The sequence below is a fragment of the Homarus americanus genome, unplaced genomic scaffold (assembly GCF_018991925.1).
Source record: "Homarus americanus isolate GMGI-L3 unplaced genomic scaffold, GMGI_Hamer_2.0 scaffold48681, whole genome shotgun sequence".
Lineage (NCBI taxonomy): Eukaryota > Metazoa > Arthropoda > Malacostraca > Decapoda > Nephropidae > Homarus > Homarus americanus.
In genome coordinates this window covers 60,557-84,125 of record NW_024743462.1, presented here as the reverse complement: position 1 = coordinate 84,125, position 23,569 = coordinate 60,557, and the positions used below count along the sequence as shown (strand labels likewise).

The following is a 23,569-nucleotide window of genomic DNA, read 5'->3' as shown; positions in this document are numbered from 1 at the left end:
CAAGTTACCCTACTGAAACCCATGATTTTTATTGATAAATAAAAAGAAACTAATAATTCTAATGTTTATTCATTAGTTGTACAGTAGTGGTAACTAATGATTTGATTGTTACCAGGTTGATGAAAATATAAAAGTAATGATCACTATAGCCATCCCATTATATATGGATATAATGTACTGAGCATTGTAGTCATCCTCTGGTACAGTGCAAAGAGACGTGCAAAAGGTTGATAGGTTTATACAGTAAATCTTTCTCCTGAATTTGTACAGTATTTGGGATTTCTTGCACAGAAAATACTGAAAGTGTTAAATCATATACAGAAATTTGCTTCAACAGTTGTCTTTGGTTTACTGTACTGAATCTAGTAAAAGCTAATGTTCTCTATATTTCAGACACCGACTCGTCATTCTTTCCGCCGAAGCTTACGCTGTGTGCCAGACAGGCCTTCAGTTGACAGACCAAGGTTTCCTGAACTTCCAGAAAAAACTTTAAATCTCTCCCACATAGTGTAAGTATAAATTGGAAAGTAAGGTAAAATATTATTCTTGGCCATAGTATTGACAAATTATTATTTTCATATTGAACTCTTGGCATATGTCATTCCATTTACCAGTAAACACCCCTGTAACAGAGCTCTTCATGCACACCCTTCATTACAGTTCACTCAAGTTTGAAAAAAATGAAAAAAGGTGGATTAATTTACCATGAATTACTGGTAGTACAAGTATCTAATATACTATAGGACTAGGCATGTGTCTGTGTGTGTGTGTGTGTGTGTGTCTCTGTTCTGGGCAGCCGAAACGGCACAATCGTTTTTCATCAAACTTGGTGGAAAAATCGCAAAAAATTCGTAGAGTGGAACAAACCTGGTCCCATATTGATGGTTTCTTTAGGAAGCCATTACATAACCATTTTATTTACACTGGAAAATGATGCAAGTCTACGGACTCGGCGCACCCTCATTCGCTGTACGCTGTCAGCCCACGATTGCAGTTATCGTACGGCTCCCTCCTCCTCCCCCCACTTTTTTTCTTAGCCTACTTTTTTTTTAATGTTGTTTGGATTAGTAAAGGAAGGAAGATGAATAAATAGAAGAATAAAGAAGGGGAAACAGAAAATAGAGATAACAGGTGGGGGGGGGGGAGAGCCAAGTTTTATCATGCATCTGGATGCGCAGTTTCAACGTTACCAGACGACCTTACAGCTCCAGTGTACGTATACTTATTCCTGTGGGTGACTGTACATGGAAAAAGAGAAGAGATCAAAAGATAATAACAGGAATGCATGGAGAAGATGACTACAATAGACACAGGGTGAATATAGACTGTGAAACAGACAGGAGGTTGACAAAAATAGACAGATTCATACATGCACAAATAGACAATATGGCAATTAACATGACAGACAGACAGCTGACTGACTGGTTCACATTAGACAAATAGGCAGACACACGCCAACAACGGATAAGACAGACAGATTTGACAACACAGAGTACAGACGGGCTTACATTCAAACACCACGCAGACGAACAGACAGTTGGGATGGCAATAGACAGGACGGATAGACTTGAGGCAGTTTAGAAGGCATTTATAAACAAGAATAACACCAAATTGACCATAGCTGCGTCAGTGAGGGTAGGAGGACTTACATCCATCAGCGTAAATAATAAGACGCATTGAAAACTAACACCCTCGCCCGGGAAGAACATCGATGGTCGGTCAGTCATGTGAGATGGGCCTAAAACTGACTAACGTACATGATGACTATGATGACTTAACACAGGTGATGACTTAAGCAGATGGTGACTAATCTAACCAGAATCAAGGTCACTTCTCTTCATAATATAATTTATCTCGGAATGATCATCGGTGATTCATAATATTTTTTTTTTTATATGATTTTAACCTCTCCTTATGGCGAATATTTCTTTTAACTAATTATTCTAACCTTTATTCTATTCCTTCTTATAGTATATTAGATACTGTAAGTATCACGACCATGATTATAACAACCACGACCGTGATTATAACAACCACGACCGTGATTATAACAACCAGGACCATGATTATAACAACCATGACCATGATTATAACAACCAGGACCATGATTATAACAACCACGACCATGATTATAACAACCACGACCATGATTATAACAACCACGAACATGATTATAACAACCTCGAATATATGATTATAACAACCTCGAATATGATTATAACAACCACGACTAATCATAACCACGACCTTGATTATAACAACCACGACCTTGATTATAACAACCACGACCTTGATTATAACAACCACGACAATGAATATAACAACCACGACCATGATTATAACATCCTCAAATATGATTATAACAACCACGACTATGATCATAACCACGAATATGATTATAACCACGACCATGATTATAACACTCACGACCATGATTATAATAACCACGACCGTGATTATAACAACCACGACTATGATTATAACAACCACTACTATGATCATAACCACGACTATGATTATAACAACCACGACCGTGATTATAACAACCACGACCATGATTATAACAGCCACGACCATCTGGAAAACGACGTCGCTGTACGCTGTCAGCCGGACGGCGGTTGCGCACTTGCCAAGCACGAGCGTTCGAACTTTCACGCCTCGGTAAACTGTACCACTGGACTCGCCACCGGGCACGAAGGGCCCACGATCACTTGTAACAACTACAGTATAGACTTTCCTGATTTACAAAAGGGTTTCATTACTGACAACCTTTCCTAAATAATTTTTTTTTAATTTGTCTCACATTTTACCATTTCAAAAGCCAAGACACATTCCTACTAAAAAAATATCCCAAAGCATCTTAAAATGCTACAAAACCAAGTTTTAATGTGAAGAAGAAATGTTAAATATATCCACTTTGTGAGTATCTTGCCACTGCTTCATGTAGTGATCCTGTGAGCCATGATAACTAAAACATAACACATTTTATTTTTAGCTTAGTTAACCACTCTTAATACAGTACGGTACTGTATATTGTTTTTAATTTAATTAACTTTACAAATCTTATGACCAGGTTAGGTATAGGAAGCCCTGAGATGCTTGTGTCAGCACCTCACCATCTACTGATACTGTAAAAAGCTATGACAAAGAAAAACGTAACTGGATTTTTCGTATACCCGGTATAAAACAAAACATGGACAATATTTTTTTTTTGCAACTTTGGATTTTTGTAAACTGGATCCTTGTGAATCAGAGATGGCCTGTATTAGAAAATTTAGGCCATGACTAACATCAGTTTATGTGTTGAGGGTCCATCATGTCTTTTTTGCATTATGTCATTCTGTTAAGTAAAACTGACATTACAGTGCTGTACTATACTGTACAGATAAGATATTTAAGTTATGTTTCAGACCACCTTCACCTCTGCCCACACACAATGGTTTTGAAGGAGGAGGAGCTACGGCCCCCCTTCCTGCCTCCCTGGAGAGTCGCTCATCCAGTAGAAGGTGAGTTCTGCTCTTAAAATTTGAAAATATGTTGAGTTTGCTTTTATTAACATTTCCTTTCTTCTACTAATCTCATTGTGGTGTATTTTAAGAATAAAAGTTTCAATTATATTCTTCATTTAAGATTGTGCATTACTAAAACATCTTTCATAAGATCTTACTGGTGTTACTAACCTCTTTAATTCTCTGCAAGTTGTATTAGCAGTTTACCAGACTGGAGTCAGTTGGATGAAGAGCATCGGCTCATTGCCCACTATGCTGCCCGTCTTGCTAACCAAACGTCACATTCAGTAAGTCCTCCCCAACATAATCATCCCTCTTAACACACACACATGGACCTACATCCTCCCTTCTTATATCTTTGCCATGCACAAAATTTTTAAGTCTGTCTTATATCAACCTTACTCCATTCACAATTGAAAATAATAATTTGGTGGACCTAATTTCCAGATGATATTTTTTCCATTTTGCAAAAATTAATTTATTGTTGTGTGTGTGTGTGTGTGATGCATCACAGTAAGATTTTCTCCTCAGCCAGTCACTCCTATCACAGTGTGCTCATGACTGTGGTATTATTCTGCTTCTTTAGATAGTACTTTTGTGCCTAATACTGTACAGTACAGTCATCTAGCTTTTGTTGGATGGTGCTCTTAATTCTTCCTCCTTACCATTTTTTTTATTATATAATATTTGCTGCTGTGCTCTAAATATGGACATTTCTGGACTGTAGATATGATGTAAATCTTGATATGAAAAGAATCTTGTGTGATATAGCCATACATAGAACAGTGATAATGATAAACACTTGGAAATTATGGCATTATACAGAAACTACTGTAATGCTAAGTGTGCAAATTTAATTTCTTGCTAATTTATAATACAGTGAAATTTTTCCTGTATTATAAATAAACCTGCAGTTATTTTTCTGACATTATACAATGAATCACTTTAAAATGAGATGTATGATCCCAACCACTTAAGGACAGCAGGAGTGGTACTGTATATCATATTCAGTCTGTGGGATCAGTGCCATTCTTGCAGCTTTCTATTGGTCATAGCCACAGAGATATAGCAAAAAATGGAGGAATGAAGCATGAAATCCCAGTTTATAATCGAGGGTATGAAATGTGTGACCTTTGAGATTCCCCTGCAACACCCTATGCCTCATCCAGGGGGCTTGACTTGTTTACTCACAGGCTGCACCGATAAGTAGAACTGCATCACAGTTCCTTTACCCATCAAACCAGGGTTGAATCAATAAATTGAGACCCTTATTACTATGGTTAACTTTGATGGTTAATTTTCATCTACAGTAAGTATTCCAGACAGCTAGATTAAACTGCTTTGTATTTCACTTGTCTCTGCACCTCAGCTATAAAATGGTATTATAGCTTCTGGTCATCAACGAGTGAGACGTAGGATTCCAAACTAACAAGAAATAGAGATCGTGTCATATGAACCAATCAATAACACTTCCCAATCTCCCACACACTCTTTATGCAGGTACATTATAGTAAATACCTTCAGAGGAACAGGTTCATCATTTCAGGAACACTTTTATGTCTAATTTAGTTGTAAAAAAATTAACAAAAATAATGTTATTTTTTTACCTGTTTTTGGTAAATACTTCTGTACCTGTACTTTGAAAATTGATGTTTCATTCTTGTCTAGGAACTTGAGGTCTTAACTGAACCCAGTCTTAAAGATTTCCCAGTGGTCCATAAGGCAAAATAATTTGCCAGTAGACAAAGTCATTTGACCCCCCTGGACAAAACAGACCCTTCCAGGGAGTGTTCTAGTGAGTGGAATCTCATATCAATGACCAATAGACTATAAAGCAAAATTATTATATTTTTGATCTTCAAACTGGAACTACACAGTATTTTTAATTGTGAACCATACTTATTAAGAGCCAGAACATTTTGTGGTGTTTATTTCTTCATGGGATTTATAAAAAGAAAAGAAAAAAAAGTTAATTGATAAAGTCCATCAAACTGGTACACACAAGTTTTCTGGGATGGCAGTTTGAATTATACATTACTGTATATTGATGTATCACAGAATTCTTTGGTTTAAAACATGGGCTACCTTGGTCATCTTATTTATCCAAAAGCTCCAGATCCTAAGCTCATTTGGTTATGTTATTCATTCACTTGAGTTGTATGTGTGTCACCCTGTTCATACACAGTGCTGTGTTTGTGATGATCTGTCTACACATTAATAGGAGCTAGCTATTCCCCTTTTTCTATCAGTTCTTATTAAAAAAAAATATTAATTTCCCTTTAATCAATTTCATTCAAATCATTCTATAAAATTTTTTTTAACTGCTTGGATCTACTGCCCTTTGTCAGATAATCTGTTTAAAGATTATTTTGGAAAGTTCTGTATTTCTTTTTTCATCAGAAGAAACCTATTTTAAATTCAGGCCATTTAAGTCTTGAATGATGACGCTTTTCATTATTTCACAAACTAGTTTCACTTATATATATATATATATATATATATATATATATATATATATATATATATATATATATATATATATATATATATATATATATATATATATATATATATATATATATATATATATATATATATATATATATTATATATATATTATATATATATATATATATATATATATATATATATATATATATATATATATATATATATATATATATATATATATATATATATATATATATATATATATATATATATATATATATATATATATGTGTGTGTACAGTGAACCCTCACTTTACGAGGTCAATTCAACCCACGGAGGCCCGCGTAAAGCGAGAAACGCGTAAAGTGAACAACATAACATATGGGATTAAATGAAATAGAGACCGGCTGACCCCCAAACTCCACTTTTTCCGACACAATACCAATATTCTAGTAAAAATAACATCTTAATTTTATGATGGTACATGCACACAATTAATACTTAAGAGAAATACAGTCGCCAAGTTAATGTCCATTCAAATAATGGACTCAACTCCCTCCCCCTCTTCTCACACTACACTCGCTGGCTCTTCCCTCTCTGAGAAATTTTTGAGGGAAAACCACTAGATTTTAAGGTATAGTAATAAATAATACCTCAAACTAAAGTTAGGTTAATATAATTGACATTGCTGGATTCCTTGTAAGACCAGGAATATTTTGAATATAAATGTCATATATTTTGCACAAAAGATAACATATTTACTCAGAGTAAACAAAATACTTACATTAGATCTAAAATTTGTATGTCTAATGATGTTTATATTCAAAATGATCATCAAATTGTAAGAATTCCAGCAATGTAAATAATATTCTGGCTGGGTAATTTGTATGAATTTTATGAGCTAAAACAAATATCTACAGTTAATAAAAAAAAAATATTCTTCAAGACACTATCTGTCAATCAAAGTACCCCACCTTGCCTCTCCCAACCGTGCCAGATGGTCGGTCGGTCGGTCCCTCCCTACCAGAGAAATGTGTGGGAGAAACCAGAATATTTGTCTTTTTAGTAATAAATAATACCTCAGACTAAAGTTAGGATAATATAATTGACATTGTTGGATTCCTTGTAAGACCAGGAATATTTTGAATATAAATGTCATATATTTTGTACAAAAGATAACATATTTACTCAGAGTAAACAAAATACTTTCATTAGATCTAAAATTTGTATATCTAATGCAAAATCTACGATGTTTATATTCAAAATGATCATCAAATTGTAAGAATTCCAGCAATGTAAATTATATTCTGGCCGGATAATTTGTATGAATTTTATGAGCTAAATAAAAAATTATACTTCACCCGCGTATATGAGTAGATGCACTGCGTAAAGTGGGAATTCCGGTTCTGGTAGGGTACCGTCTAAATGTAGAAAGCGGCGTAAGTGAAACCGTAAAAGCGAGGTTAAAAAAAAAAAATTATATATACAGTATTGTATATATATATATATATATATATATATATATATATATATATATATATATATATATATATATATATATATATATATATATATATATATATATATATATATATATATATATATATATATATATATATATATATATATATATATATATATATATATATATATGCAAATGTGTGTCCCTAGGTATGTGCTGATACAAGGAAGTTCCCCAAAGGCGCTTTAGGTGTGATTTCCAGGGTGTGCTCACCCTGAGATATATATATATATATAAAACTACACCACCTTCTCTATAACCCCTCTATATGTTCAGTGTTTATTCGACCTACTTAACTCAATTATCTAACCTCATCATCATCGTCATAGTTTTATGGCCATTTTCAATTTTTTTTTTTGCCTAACCAAACCAAATGCTTAACCTTTGTTGTTAAGAAACATTTGATTGCTTAGCTCACATAATTTAAGTACAGTACTGTATACTATGTTCCATTTTTATTTCCAAGTTTGTATGTAATCTCATAATTTTTTTTTTTTTTTTTTATCTCTTTCAGGGCAGCGAGAGTGTCGACTCCAGTCCGGGGTTTGATGCCTCTTCAGCACAGCGTGATCTTATCCAATCACTGGAGGCAAAGAACAGGGATATAATGAGAGAGATCAATGCTTTAAGGTAAAACATCAGTTCCATGATTACTCTTGGTTGTTTAACACCAAATTCACAAATTTTTCTTGAATAGGAATCATTCAGGAATTAAGTTGTATTGGGTTGAAATGTGAATAGCAAATTTTGGTAAATGGGATACTGTGTATGAAATGTTATGGAATGTAAGGCTAACCAGATATCAGAAGGTTGAAAAATCTGAAGGCCAGAGATTTATATTTGATGCACTTTGTTACATTAATAAAAAAAATGGAGAAATATGTGGATGGAGCACTCATAGATCAGAAACAGTGCATAGAATCAGTAGGAGAGAATGTATAGTGCTAGAGGCATGTTTTTTTTTTTTTACACTTACAGAAATCTGTACAGAATGTATAAATTGCTTTAAATTTGTAGAGATTATTTCGTTATATTTCATGCTCAGATTTGCTACTGTCAAATGTGTGTTGTATCACCACCACTGTTTAAAATAAATGGTATATGATTAAAGAGGTCGATGTTTGGGGAAAATATGTTTGCTTATGGTATGCACATAGAAGCCTGGATTCTTAGTGTTCACATCGCTGCCTTAATGGCTAATGAACATAAAACACCATAAGCCTTTGAATTCAGCTGTAAGTGATTGATCACATCCAACATTAGGAACATTGTGGATGTACTTGATCAGTTACTTATCTCTCAGTTTGTTTGGTTTAGACTCTAAAGATATTATCTTTAGAGTCATCATTGTACCGGTTAATGCTCACAGTTACATGTGTTTGCTACTTTTAAACAAAGGAGAACTTTTTGTTGTTCTTCTACACCCCTGAACTAACACCTTTCTGTTGTGTCCTCTTGTTCTTCCCTGCATATAGGCATAACCTAGAGAGTTTTATATCTAATAATTTTTATTTGTTGATGGAATAGTGTAATTACTAACCTTGTTACGAGTATTAACATTATAACAACAGGCATATGAGGCATTACATGTACATTATCGTTAGAATTGCTGAATAGTTTGACAAATTTCTGTCATATCAATGTGCAGATGATGATGTACTAGGTAAGCTAATTTCAACTTTCCTTCCCTTTCATCAAAGTTTTTTTTTTTTTACAGTGGAAACCAGGCATGTGACACAGACATATTTTCTATGAGTAATAGAGAATTAAAAGAGTAGAGGCAAGTGGAGAAGTTTAGGTGATAGGAACATGGTGCAAAAATATGAAATTGATGTGATGAAAACATAGGTTAGTGTAACCATAACAAGTCAGTGACTGGAATGGACTTCTACTATGAAATCCGTTATCTAGGTAGAAAAGTCATTGGGGATGAAGTGATACAGTGAATGTATTTAAGAGCATGACTCATCAGAGAACATATAAAAAAAAATAAAATAAATGGAAAAGAATTTCCATTACCCCGGTACTTCACCTTCATTTGAAATGCCCCATAATCACCAGAACAACGTGCATCCAAGAGACTCCTCAACAACTGATGTGCCTGCCAAAGATTTAACAACCATGGTTGTTCTGTGATAATTTTCTTCCTTGATATTTAAGTTCTAAGGAAAGTATCATTGCCCATAGAGACAGCACACCTTTACAAACAAAGTTGGGTTTCAGGAACAGAGTGTATGTTTGCAGGCGGCAGCAGGAACGAGTAGAGGGCAGCAGTAACCCGACGTTGGTGGCAGAGTTAAGGGCCCTACGCTCACACCGTCATGAGTTGGAGTCAAACCTTTCCTACCTCCAAGACTCACGCAAGCAGCTGATGCAGCAGCTAGAAAGTCTTATGAAAATGCTCAAAGTATGTTTTATGGTCTTTTAACAGTCTTTTTTATGTCACCATTACTGTATATAGTAAATCCTTAACTTTTTATAACCATGTAACAGAGTATTATGGAATAATGTACAAAGGAGGTGACATTTAAAGGAAAATCAGCTTAAGTTATTGTTCTTTACGGTAGAAATTGGCATATATATATATATATATATATATATATATATATATATATATATATATATATATATATATATATATATATATATATATATATATATATATATATATATATATATATATATACAGTGACCCCTCGTTTAACGAACACCTCGGTTAACGTAATTTCGATTAACGAACTGCCTTCCATAAGGATCTTCAATTCGGTTAACGAAAAAAAATTCGGTTAACGAAGTTCTTACGAACCGACCTCAACATGTTTTCGCTTGCACTGACCGGGCAACCAGCTTTAGTATCAGTCCGCCAATACATTAATCGGTTCTAGGGCTTAAATTCCTTACTATTTTAGTAAATATCAAGAAGTTTATACTATTCAATAATTTTAAAAGTTTAATATTAAATTTTGTAGTCATTTTAACAATTATTGAACATAATTGAAGGTAAAGTGACTAGTTTAATGTGCAGCATGCAGCCTCTTAACACAGCAAACAGGAGTTAGTCTCTCTGTTTTCACTGGAGGTAACATCTTGCTTGAGACTCTCTTCAACTAAACGCTTTTTTTCTGTGTTTCCAAGCAAATTATTGGTCATTTTAAAATATATTTTACATATTGACAATATATAATGCAGTGCAGTGTTGATTTAAAGAAAATAATCTTGAATTACACCAAGAGAGCTAAAATTTTATGGGTGAAATGGTGCCATGGGGTGACTTCTCTTCCACCCCAATGCCTTCTCTTCTCCTTTCTCCTCCACCCCCATTCTAAATCCCATCATCATCATCATCATCATCCAGGAGCCTTCTACATACTCACCTCAAAGTAAGTGAACTTTTCTACCATTTTTGTTGAATTTAGGAAATTTTCGGTGAGCTGGAACCAATTACCCAAAAACCCATTGAAACAATGGTTTTAGGTTAACGAACTTTTAGTTAGCAGTGACCTTCTGGAACAGGATTGAGTTAGATTAGCGGAGGGTAATGTAGATAATGTATGTATGTATGTATATATATATATATATATATATATATATATATATATATATATATATATATATATATATATATATATATATATATATATATATATATATATATATATATATATATATATATATATATATAAAATCAACGACCTCACCAGCAAGGAATCGAACCCTCGACCTACTGGGTGTGACTAGGGAACGCTTACCGGCTAGGCCACAAGGACACTAAAAGCAGTTCTAGACTCTGTTATATTTCACACAAAGCCTGTTCATCGAGCTGATGGCGCCGTGAACCTCAATGGGTCGTTGATTATATGTTCAAAGTCCGCTGTACATTCAATTTCATGTTCAAGAATCCTTCAGGGATAACCTCAAATTTGTTGCAACAAGTGGCAACTGTATATTTGTGACTAGAGTACAGTCATGCGCCGGTTAACGTCCAACCAAACAACGTCCGATCGCATATACCCTCTGTGCCCCCAAAAAACTTCTGTGACGCCTGCTGGACCACCACTCCACGACCCCCTGACAGAAGACACGATGATCCTTCCCATACTGGCCAGATATTATGTGTTAAAGGAATATCCTTCCTTAGGCTTTAGTAAGCATTTGCCTCCAGGTGTAATGTTAACCTACATCTATTGAGGATAAAATCTTTCACCTACAAATTGACAATAACACATTTGCTGTAATCAGACATATCTAGTTGCCTCAACAATTGCAACCCCAGTTGCAATTGGGGTTGCAATTTCAGTGTCATTACTCAGGAATAATGATGTTTCTGGTGCACTCTAAGATTGCGAGAAAACGGAGGACTCAGGCGTCCTGAAGCGAGAGAAAACGGACTCCTGTGATGGGGGACACAAGCACTCATACTGACAGACTTGACACTCACTTACTTGACACGTTTTACCAACCATTAGTTGTGTACGTTATCTAGTGAATTTAGTCAATATTGTACAGTACAAGTACACTGCAATACAGTGGTCCCTCGGTTAACAATGGACCTAAGTGCAAACCTGTACTGTACATGTACTAAATGATTACGGTATTAAAATTATGTCTTTTGCAAATATAGCTTGTTTATACAGGTATTCAAATTAATCACTTATCTTACAAGAATCCCAGCAATGTAAGTTATATTCACCAAGGTCGTTTAGGTGGCAAATTATGAGAAGAGCTTAGTCACTCTTAAAGAATGATTAATAAACACCCAGGCCTTCAGCGCCAACTGTCAAATCATATTGCCTCACCTCCCGCTCCGCCCCACGCTCCCTTGCGTGGGGGGTTTTAGGCCTTAAGTTTTTCATATAATATCTCAGACTATAGGAGAATATAATTTGCATTACTGAAATCCTTACAAGACAGCGATTAATTTGAATATAAATGTCATATATTTTGCTCAAGAGATAAAAATTGTAGTAAATTAGTGTACATTTTATAATACTGTATAAAGTTTTCCAACTGTATTTTTGGGTAGATTTACATAAATTTCTTCATTTATTTTCATCCATTTACATGCACACACCATACTACAAGAAACGTAAAAGAAATAAATGACCTTAGTGCAAAGCTGGAGTGCACATGTACTAATTTGATTACGGTCCTAAAATCGTTATGTCTAGTGCAAATTATAGCATGTTTATATTTAAAAATAATCACCATCTTACAAGACTCCCAGCAATGTAAATTATATTCACCCAGGTCATTTCACTGACTTTTTTTAAGAGAGAATCTTAGTCACTTAAGAATTGATAAATAAACACACGTTAGACCTTGGGCTGGTGCTAACTGTCCAACGTACCACCTCAACTCCCGCTCCCCTCCCCCCACGCTTGCTCCCTCTCCCCCATCTGCCCAGCATTGCTGGAATCCTTGTAAGACAGTGAATAATTTTAATATAAATGTCATGTATTTTGCACAAGAGATAAAAATTAATCACCTGTATCACATTACAGTAGTGATTTAAGAGTAAGAGTGTATATGTACGTATATAGTATTCCACACACACGTAAGTATAAAGACAACGTTTATGTGATGATCCGACAACGTCCATTTCGGTTAATGTCACATTTCCAAGAACGTATCTAGGACGTTAACTGGCACATGACTGTACAATACAGTTGTTATTAATGGCGACTGAAAAATTTTAAGTTACATCATATTTGAAATATCTTTTACTGTTACCGATTCGATTGAAAAGGGATGATGCTGTACTATTATAGATATTTTCATGGTAAGTCATCAGTACACTTTACGTCACCAGTAAGCAGCAGAAAAAAAGTGATTGTTCATATAAGTAATACAGTAATCACATTGAATTTCTTTCCATTTTGAATGAAAACTTATATCTGGATTATCATCACCCTCAGAATCATCAAACATCACCCACAACACCCAATGGATCACCCAAGTCACCACCATTTTCCACAAGTGGAACTCTTGGAAGCAGTGTGATGTCAAATCTTCCTAGTGGAACTCAAGGGTCCACAGCTTCATCACGCTCTGCTCCACCAACACCATCTCATACAGCTCAAGTATCAACTCTAGATTCTCTCTCTTCATTACATGTTGATGGTCTACAATCAGCAGTTTCCTCAGGCATGTTATCAATTTCATAGTTTATTATATTAAGATGTTTACTTACTTTTTTGTATTAACACTTGTCACTAACATTCTTGCTGTTCACAACACAGAAAATCCCCTTGTCACAGAGTAGTTAGTTTTGTATTTTATCCGAAAGGAGTATGGTATATCTTTTGACAGGAAGGCCTTAGATGTATATTCAGGAAGTGCTCTGTTGATCGTAGAAGAGCACAAAAAAAAAAAAAGTCTTGCTGGATGGCTAATAGTGCAAAAGATAAATTTGGGAAGTGTGATTTAAAGTTTTGGATGTAGGAGGAAGAGAGCTAAGTGTTGTTCTGTCAATACAACTCTTGGACACTCTTTAGGTTGACTATCAAACTAATTTATGATCAGCCAGTAGTGTTACAGTACTATAAGATTACAAACTGAAGCCTTCATAATGCTAAAAAAAAAATTTAAGGATTTTTTTTTTTCTGAGCTCATTTTGGTGTGATATCTTAGTCAGTTGTTCATCATGTGATACTTAAGAGTGACAAATTTTATGAATTTTCACCTGATATGTGTACAGTAATTATTCCTTATAATGGAATTCCTTTTAGCGAAAGTTCAATTTAGTGGAACGAATTTTACTAATACAGTATTTTGCTTCTCCATCTAGTGGAGTTTTTGGTAATGTCCAAGTGGGTTCGCATCATTGTTTTGGTGTGATCATTCAGTTTTCTGCTGCGCCTTGCCACAAATTGTTGTGGTTCCAGGTTTTTTTATTCTCCCAGTGTGTGCTAACATCCTGTACAGTAGCTAAAACAACTATCTGTGCAGGTGGGGTCGATATGCTCCAAAATTTTATGGTCTCATATTGTTTTCCACAAAGTATGCACAGATAATTGTTTTAGCTACTGTACATACACTACTGTATAATTATGTGCAATACTGTACAGTATATGCAAAATCATAAGAAGTGTACACTTGGATATTTGGGAATGTTAAAACTGGGTCCGTGGCCTCATTGGGCATTTTTGCCAGTTTCAACAGTTGATGGCTGGTACAGGTACTGATAAAACAATTTTTTACTTTTTCAGTTACACAACCATTGCCTTTAAAAAAGGGAAATCAAGAGGCAACAACTGCCATTGAAGGTTGTGAAAAGGAAAATCAGAGACCCCCCACCCATGTTTCCAATGTGTTTCTTTTTCTTATGAAGGTGAACTGAACTGAGGTTATTTTTGGAATACATATTAGTTACAGTACACAAGATGGCCAACAGTGAACAAAGGAAGGCAAGGTTCTGTGGACTACTGTGTAGGATTTTTTTTTCAGGTCTCAGCCTTCAGTGGTAGCTGTCACTTCTGATAGCCCCTTTAAAAGGGTGATGGTTGTTTAATATCTACCAGACATCAATGTTGAAGTTTTGCCTGAGTTGTAACCTGTATATATGATGAGTTCTAAACAGGAATTTCCTTTTTACCGACTCATTCATAATATTTCCAGGATCAATCCATCAATTATGTTTTTTTGTTTAATCTTATGAGTGGGGTTAATAAAAATTCTCTCCCTCTGAAGTAGGGAATTTAACACTTAATTTCATTTGCAGTTTTCTCAAGTGCTGGCTCAAATTGTACTCCCGACAACTCCCCTGATGATAGTCTAGCCTCTCGCAGTTTAAGAAATGATCTCTTAGTGGCAGCTGATTCTGTTACAAATGCCATGTCCAGCCTTGTCCGGGAGTTAAACTCAGGTTAGTATAAACAACTTTGTTTTTTTTTAATTTAATTAAACATGAAAAGGGGTAAATTACCATGATACAATGCAGCCCTTTAATTCCCCAGTTAAAGATTGGAAAATATTACACTGTGCTACAGTACTGTACATGTTATGGTGTTTTTATAGTGTCCTAGTCATTTATATCAGACTCATAGATAGTCTGTTGGATTCTTACTTCATTGTAGAGAAAGAATAAGAATTAAATGTACTGTATTTTTTTTTTTTTTTTTACACAGTTGACCAACTAAACTCTGCCAACTTTTAGCCACCTTATACATCCTTATAATATGTATAAGTTGCCGAGCTTAGTTTCCACCTGAAATTTTAACATTAATAAACAGTGAAAAGAGAATTATGGCCATAAATGTGCTGAAGTGGCATTGTAACTCACATATTAACCAGCAACTAATTAACTTATATGAAATGCAAAGCTGCCAAGGTAGGCAAAAGTGGACAGGGCTTAGACAGTTGATTATATAATATGATTTTATTAAGAGCAGATGGTGGCTATACAGTATAGAAGTGTGTTATGTACTAATGTTGGCTGATAATTAAGAGAAGTTACTAGTGGGTGTGAGTGTATTTTATTCCCCCAAAAAGTGAAGAATGACCAGGTTTAAAGTGGGAACAGCGAGCTATGAATTTTGTCATTGTAGCAGAGATTGACATTAGCAATCACCCAATTAACTCTGAAGAAGTTATTATGTAAGCGATCTTGATTGTTTTCTGGATACACTATTGTAAATCTAGAGTGGATGCTGCAAAATCTTACAAGTCAGCTGTCAACTGTGTGTCAGAGTTTAAAGTTTTTGTGACTCACACTGACAGTATCCAACTTTGGTATGAATTTATCAGTACAGTACTGTAGAATCAAGTTATTTTTCATTTTCCAGTGATTTTTTTATTTGTTGAGTAAACCTTGAGTTTCATACAAACTAAACATATACTGTAGTTTCTTTTTTATTGGCAGTAGGAAAAAGCCGTTTAAAGTTTTACATAAGTGCACTCAGTATTTTTTATTTAAAATTTATTTTTATTCATGGAAGTCAAGATTTATGATTTAATACCCATCCCTGCTTTGTATCATATCAACGAAATCATAAGTGTTTGAAATTGGTTATTCAAAAGAAATTATTGTAGTCTGTGCCCCACAGATCTTTTCCAATTGTACTGTGAACAACAAGATGAACAAATGAATTCTCCTACCACCTTCACCATCTATGTAAACAACCCTCCCCTTACCCATACAATATCTACTTCTCTGGAATAGGAATTACATTATTAAAATGAATCATGCTTCTAGGAAATGGTAATACTAATGTCATACAGTATATTCCATAGTAAGGACTAAACAGTTGAAGGCTCAGGTCATACACTATTGCATAGAAAGGAACAAAACACTTGGACAAATATTGTTCCACAATATAAACAATGAATAATGTAGTCAAAGTGCAACTCTGGTGTGTGTAAGTGTGCGCTGGATTCCTGTTGTGTATCACTGGTGTGAAGAATAGTGTGAGTGCATAAGTGGTACCGAACTTATGTCTAAAATTTACATTCACTCACTACCAGTGCGTGAATAAGGATAAATCCGGAGGCGGAGTACAGAGATGGGTGGATTTGAGCATCTTAGGAGTCATCAAAGGAATTCCACCAATGAGCATCTGGGATGTGGAGGAGGTCTGTTTATTAATCCTTCAAAATATTATAAATTATGACAGAGCCATCAGGCCTCATGTTGTAATGGAAGAAACAGCAGCAAGCACAGCTAGACCAAAGGAGGCCACAATATTAAGGCACCAGCAATCTTACAGCCAGTAGAACAACTTGGCCAGCAGGAACACCATTAGGGTCTACCATATATGTTAGTGTAGTGTGTCAATGATAGGTACAGCAGCCAAAACAGCAAGTTGACTGATAGAAATATTGCGAGGATATGATAGACTCCAATAACAGAGAACTAAGCAGTAGCCATCAAAAAATCCCTTAGACTCTTAGAGGGTACCATAGAAGACAGACGGCAGGCTGCCATTAGGACAGAAGACACATTATTAAGAGATAGGGAGGATATTGTGTATTATAGGTCATGACAGGATTGCATTTTGCTGCAGGAGATCATGGGGTAAACAATCCTTTTAACAAAGATTATGAGACTGGGAATAAAGCTTGACTCTGGCTGATCCTTGCAGTTTGTCCTTGTGATTTTATGTGGGTCTTCAACAAAATTATCATACAGGTAATATTGTCATGGATACAGATGCAATGTGGCAAAATGTCTGGTTATAGTCAAATAAGTTAATTTAACAATAATTGTATTTGTGTAGTAACTTTATGATGATACATTGTGTGTAAAGGGGAAGACCTATTACAATTTGAACTCCCTAAGCATTTGTTGAAAGATTCAAGCTTATACTTCAGTACATGAGTGATACTGTAACCCATGAGTAAAAATTTTAATTAGAAATGTTGGACTGTGTTTTCCTGATCCTGTATCAGTGTAGTTATGGGAGTAAATCTACTGTCTCAATTTTCAAAATATTGTAAATTATTTTTTTACAGTCATCCACATTACTTACATGAAAGTATAAATATTAAAACTGTATTGTGATAACCCCAGCACAGTATATTCAGTAACCTAAAAGTACCTTACAGCGCTAAATGGCCTATTGGCTTTGAGCCCAATTTCCATAATCAATCATCTAAAGTAATCACAACTTGATATGTACTCATTCTAGTGTAAACCTAAGAATATATATCATTATACAGTAATAGTTAGTAAGTCAAACTTCAAGTACTGTACTGTACATATCAAATTAAAAGAAGAATTATACAAAATCCTCAGTCTAGTGATATTAGGGAAGATTGTCATGTTATACAGTTAGTATTAGCTTACTTCACCAAACAGGACAACATAAATGAATGAAAATAGAGACTGGTTGAATTAATTACACTAAATGAGTTAATGTGTTTATAGAAATAAAAAGCATGAATTTATTGAAAATATATGTTAGCAGCACATTATGATTTTTGTTTATTTCATGGAAGCCCCTTCCTACTGTAACGAAGGTTGCCCAGAACCAAAATGTAAACACAAACACACTCTTCATTTGATGCCTTAACATCTACCATTTTTTTTGTCATTCAGGTACTGTACACCAGTGTTACCTTGACATACACCCCTTAATTCTTCTAGTTTATCATTCTAGAATTCTTATATTTTGTTATCATTACCAGTACCTGATTTATACCTTGTTTACAGAGTATAGTGCTTCTATGAGTCTGGGGGCTTTTCTTTATTTTTCTCATTGTTATTCCATTACCTTTGCCAATATTCAAAAAGTACCTGATATATTTCCCAGACAAGCATGCAAGACTGAAAACAGACAAACAAATGAAGCAAACACTGAGTACCCACCCCCTTTCTGCATGACCTGAACCACCCAGGCTTATCTGTTACAAATGTCAGTTTCAGCATCCCTCCCACCTCCACCACAGCCTTAACCATCACCAAAGCTGCTAATCCCCAAGAAGACTGAGAAGTAGAGAGCAGCATTTGGAGCTGAAGACAGGGGTAGCATTCCCAATGACTCCCTAGATATGCCCCTGCATTGCTTCTTTCAAAATGCTATCACAGTGGAACTCTCTCCCTGCATGTATCTTTTTATTATATAACCTGTACAGTACAGTACAGGCATAAAACATGTCATCTACTGGTCAAAGTTTGTGTCTTTCTCTTCTTCAAAACATTTCTGTGTAAATGTGGTTGACTTCATCAGTGTGCAGTTGCTGTCTTGCGCACATGTAGCTTATCTACTGTTTCTCTTAGTAAGATGAAAATAAAATAATAACCACAGCACAAAACAAAATTTCTTAATGATTCTACTTGCTGGTTTAGGCATTACGCTATGAAGTACAGGAATCTTTACTTGTGGTATTTGGCTCTTGAGAAACAAATGTGTGGAAAAGATGTGGAGTGCTTTAGCAAGCAAATATATTGCATGTGGGAAAGAAGAATATACCAGAAAATGTAGAAATGCACAAATACCATAGGAGAAAAAAGCATTGTGAGTTAATGGGAAAGTAGCAGTCAGAAATGGGACTATACAGTATTTGGAGGTTACAAGAGTGAGGTCAACCACTGAGTGATGATGTGGTGTGATGCTTTTAATAAAAGGTACAGAACTTTCAATGAAAAAAGGTACCTCCTCAAGACCTCCCTTAGTACAGTAACTCTAAAATGGTCGACTAAGACCAACTGCTCTAATACTGTACCACAATTGAGGCGCTCCACATCAGAAGGGGGGTGAAGCGTTAAATTAGAAAAAGCTGATAAAAACGCGTTTAAGGTTTTTCGAATTTCAAACAACCATAACTTTTTTCTTTTTTAAGCTAGAGGGCTCTTTTTTTTTATCGTGCAGCTCAATCCATCTCCTAGCGAACTGTGAAAATTGGAAGTTAGTACTGTGAATAGTTCTTATTTTATCGTGAGTTGAATGAGAATAACTACCTGTGACGTACAGTTGTTTGAGCTTCAAATCAACAATAGTCGCATTTTTCTGCAAAATTTTCTTATCATTGTGGGCTGATACTGTAAAACAAGTTAATGATCACCAAAAACAGCACTCGTCTTAACCCCCCGTCCCTATTATTAGCCAATGACTTATAATATTGTTAAGTATAATGTGTGTAATAATAAGGAAACACCACGACACTCTCCCCCCCAACATAATTAACATACAAATACAAAGGTGGAGAAAGTTTGCATAATCTTTAGTAAAAACAGTATTATGACAATAGTATTACAATCATACTTTGTTTAGTTTCTTCGTTTTATTATCCCTGAAGATCGTAGCAACTTGAAGTTACATAAACCCTGAGGAGTGCGTATAACTTTAATGGCCTCATCATAATCAATCAAGTACTGATCAAAGTCTTTCTCTGTCCTCTCTAAAAATCGCTACACAGATTCTTCCTCAACTAAATCATGGATTATTGATGCTGGCAACAGTTCAGTTTCATTATAAGACTGAGGTATGGGCTCAATTTCACTAGCATTCGTTGGGTCAGGCTCACTTTCATCACTATCAAGGTCAATGCATGTCTCGTCACTGTACACTTCTACCTCCTCACAGTCTGGATGTTCTTGTTGTGATACATTAGTGTTACTGTTTGTGTTACCATTAGACTCGCTTTCATCATTTTCATCTTCATTATTGCCGTCAGTGCATGTCACATAACTCTGTACTGGATCACTGTCTGCAAAAAGGTCTTGTGATGCATAGCAGTCACTTTTTGTATTACGAGTATACTCAGTTTCATCTATTTCACTTTCACCGTCATTATCATCGTCAATGCATGCCAAATTGTCTTTTAACTCGTCATAGTCGGCAAAAAGATCTTTGGATGCTTTGTAGCACGCTAAAAAGTTATTCTGTGCGTTCAAAGTGTTATTGTCATTATGATAAGCACTTTCATCATGTTGTGAGTCACTTTCATTGTCGACAGGTAAGTCATCATAGTCTCTGCAATCATGCATGTCACCTGCACCATTGCCAGTAGCACTTGTATCACCATAATCAACACTAAATTCACCACCAAAATCACTATCACCAAGCATTACTGGGGTGTCCACATGAGCACTGGCGTCAAACACATGCTCAGGAATAGTGGGCTCCTGAACCCACACCAGAAGGCCTGGCCTCATTCGAGTCTTGCTTTAATATCGGACAGATATTGCACAGCACTTCTCACACCCGTGGAACATGAATAATGTCGAAAAGTTATCAAAAACAGCAGTAGAACGTACACTTAACCTCCCGATGCGCCAAAACTAAGGAGGAGGCAGCATCTGGGCGCGCGGATTGGCCGAGGAGCTGTGACGTAGCAAGGGGAAATCCATTTTGATTGGCTGCCTCGGGAGGTATGGTTCAAGGGAGGCGCGCTGTCATTGGCTCACGCTCCTCTCACTCTGAACGGGATGTTGCCACTTTCTGGAACTGAGCGCACAGCCAGATACGTAGCTCCAGGCCCGAGGCGAAATCACCCCTTATTTTTGAAGGACTTTCCACCTTATTTCTATTCTAGCTAGAGGGTTACATCCAATGCCAACATGTAGAGGAAGGAAAAAATAGTGATATCCATCAAAAAACGCATTTTTGCCGGGGTGTCGCTTCACCCCTTCTGACGCAGATCACCTCAATTAATCCTACCACCTAGCCATTTCAGTACTGTATTTGCAAATAATTTTTAATTTTACCTTAAGTTCCCCAAGTAATTTCCTTAACCTTCAAGCTCTGATGTCATAGACCACAGTTATTAAACTCGTATGTAAAAAGTATTGTTTCTCATTATTATCTAAATAATCCATCTTTTGTAGTGTGATTTTTCCTTCTGAATGTGTATACTGTACTGTACTGTATCTCAATTTATGTTCTTATTTTCATATTTTACTTGACTGAATAAGATTCACCATCACCATTGCAAGTAGAGGTAGTTCATACCTCTGTCAAGATTGTATCAAACTCAAAGTACATCTCAAAATTTCACTTCTTTCTTTACTCTCCTATCTCTACATGTGCACCCACAGTGAAGGTTTCAACCTGCTTCACTGTCCTATTTTATAGAAAGCTTAAAACATTCATGGCACAAGCATTTGCATGTAAATTCAATTCAAACAAATACAAGTGAAGATGGCTGAGCTTGGGAATGAGAATTAGAAGTTAATTGTGGTTGAACTGACAAGAGATGTTAATTTTACAAAAGTTTAAATAGAAGTTTGAGAAATCTTGTAGGGTGACTGATGTGAGGGGTAATGTATTAAAGCAAATTTTGAATCCATTAGATTTTTTAAATTTGTAGAGAGTAATGAAATGGAAGTAGCCTAAGTGAAGTAACTTGTTTGGACAGATGTAATGAAGTTTCTTTAAAAGAGATGGTAGCAAATAGAGTGTAGGCAGGTGAAATAGATAGGTATCCTAAACAGGAATACTGAGATTAGTTACAGGGAAGATAGAGGAAATTTAAACAAGATATGATGTTATAAAGGAAATGGCAACAAAAATACAGATGAAAATATGGAGACAGTCTTAGTAGAGTACTTGGGTAATGTGAAAATGCAGTGCAGTTGAAACATGATGGAGCAATGGAGATGGACTGTGTGAGTGAGAGACATCAGTATCGAGGAACATCAGCTGATATTCAGTAACCACAGCGATTAGGAGGATCTGTCCAGGAAGACATGAACTGGGTATAGAGGAAGAAGATATAGAGAGTTATTATAAGTGTAGGAGAAATTATTTTATATTATAAAAGTTAAATGAATAGAAAATGTCATAAAATTAAAAGAAATTCAAGTTATAAACTTCTTGATAGTTATTTGACATACAATACCCTGTATAATGAAAAGAAGGTACCGGTAAACAAAAATAAAGTACAACAGTATACTGTAGTGGATTAAAGAAGTGTATGTTGGGTAAAGATGACAAAGTTGTTTTGTACAGTTTATGCTTAGTTTATATAACGACTTGAACTGAATATAGGGAAGCTAATGTGATAACCTTGATAATAATATGTGAAATTTGAAGAGGTACCTGTACTATAATTACTGGGCAGTAAGAGTTTAGATGAAGTTATTAGGAACTGATTCTGAAATGTAATTCAATGTCCGAGCCTAAATAAAGCATTTCATTCAACTACTGTACTGTACAGAACTACTTATTGTACCAAAATTTATGGATCAATAGTTCAAATCCAAGCCTTGGTACTGTAGTTGGAACTAAGGAAATAATTAGTGTAGGATCTTCTCATTGCAAGCTCATTCCTTAAAAACAAAAGTTTTAGAGGCAAAGAAATACCACTTCTGACATATTATGCTTGAGGAAAACAGATATTGAATGATAAACCCATCACCTTGCTGCCTGTACAATTGGATATGAGAATTTATGTTAAGTGAGGGTAAAGGGAACAAAAGGGAGAGGAGACTATCAGTGAAGAGGAAGTGGAGAGTGAGTGAGTGTATGGCGAAATTGAGTAGTGTAGAGAATTGTCAAGATATAATGATACAAAGATAATGTGTGGTCTCCATTGATTAGTGAGGAATGATTTATTTGCTGTATGAATCTTAGACAGAACCTTGCTGCAGTAGTTGGAAAGGCTTCAGTATGTATTAGATGTATAATAGCAAGAAATTAAATTACA

The 23,569-nt window shown here is 35.2% G+C and overlaps 1 protein-coding gene across 10 annotated transcripts in view; it reads left to right on the top strand.

Moving 5' to 3' along the window:
- The window catches only part of LOC121877168 (dystrobrevin beta-like), an 80,896-nt gene that overhangs the window by 40,814 nt on the left and 16,513 nt on the right, over positions 1-23,569 (top strand). For 6 of the 10 annotated variants that reach the window (XM_042382784.1, XM_042382782.1, XM_042382778.1 and 3 more), the window contains 7 exons: positions 394-509; positions 3,411-3,506; positions 3,700-3,796; positions 7,998-8,113; positions 9,707-9,890; positions 13,399-13,627; positions 15,204-15,347. In XM_042382784.1, the coding sequence (XP_042238718.1) occupies positions 394-509; positions 3,411-3,506; positions 3,700-3,796; positions 7,998-8,113; positions 9,707-9,890; positions 13,399-13,627; positions 15,204-15,347 (982 nt within the window). Of the gene's footprint in view, positions 1-393; positions 510-3,410; positions 3,507-3,699; positions 3,797-7,997; positions 8,114-9,706; positions 9,891-13,398; positions 13,628-15,203; positions 15,348-16,945; positions 21,919-23,569 lie in introns of those variants that run through there. The other 4 variants (XM_042382787.1, XM_042382786.1, XM_042382780.1 and 1 more) reach the window with 2 other exon arrangements.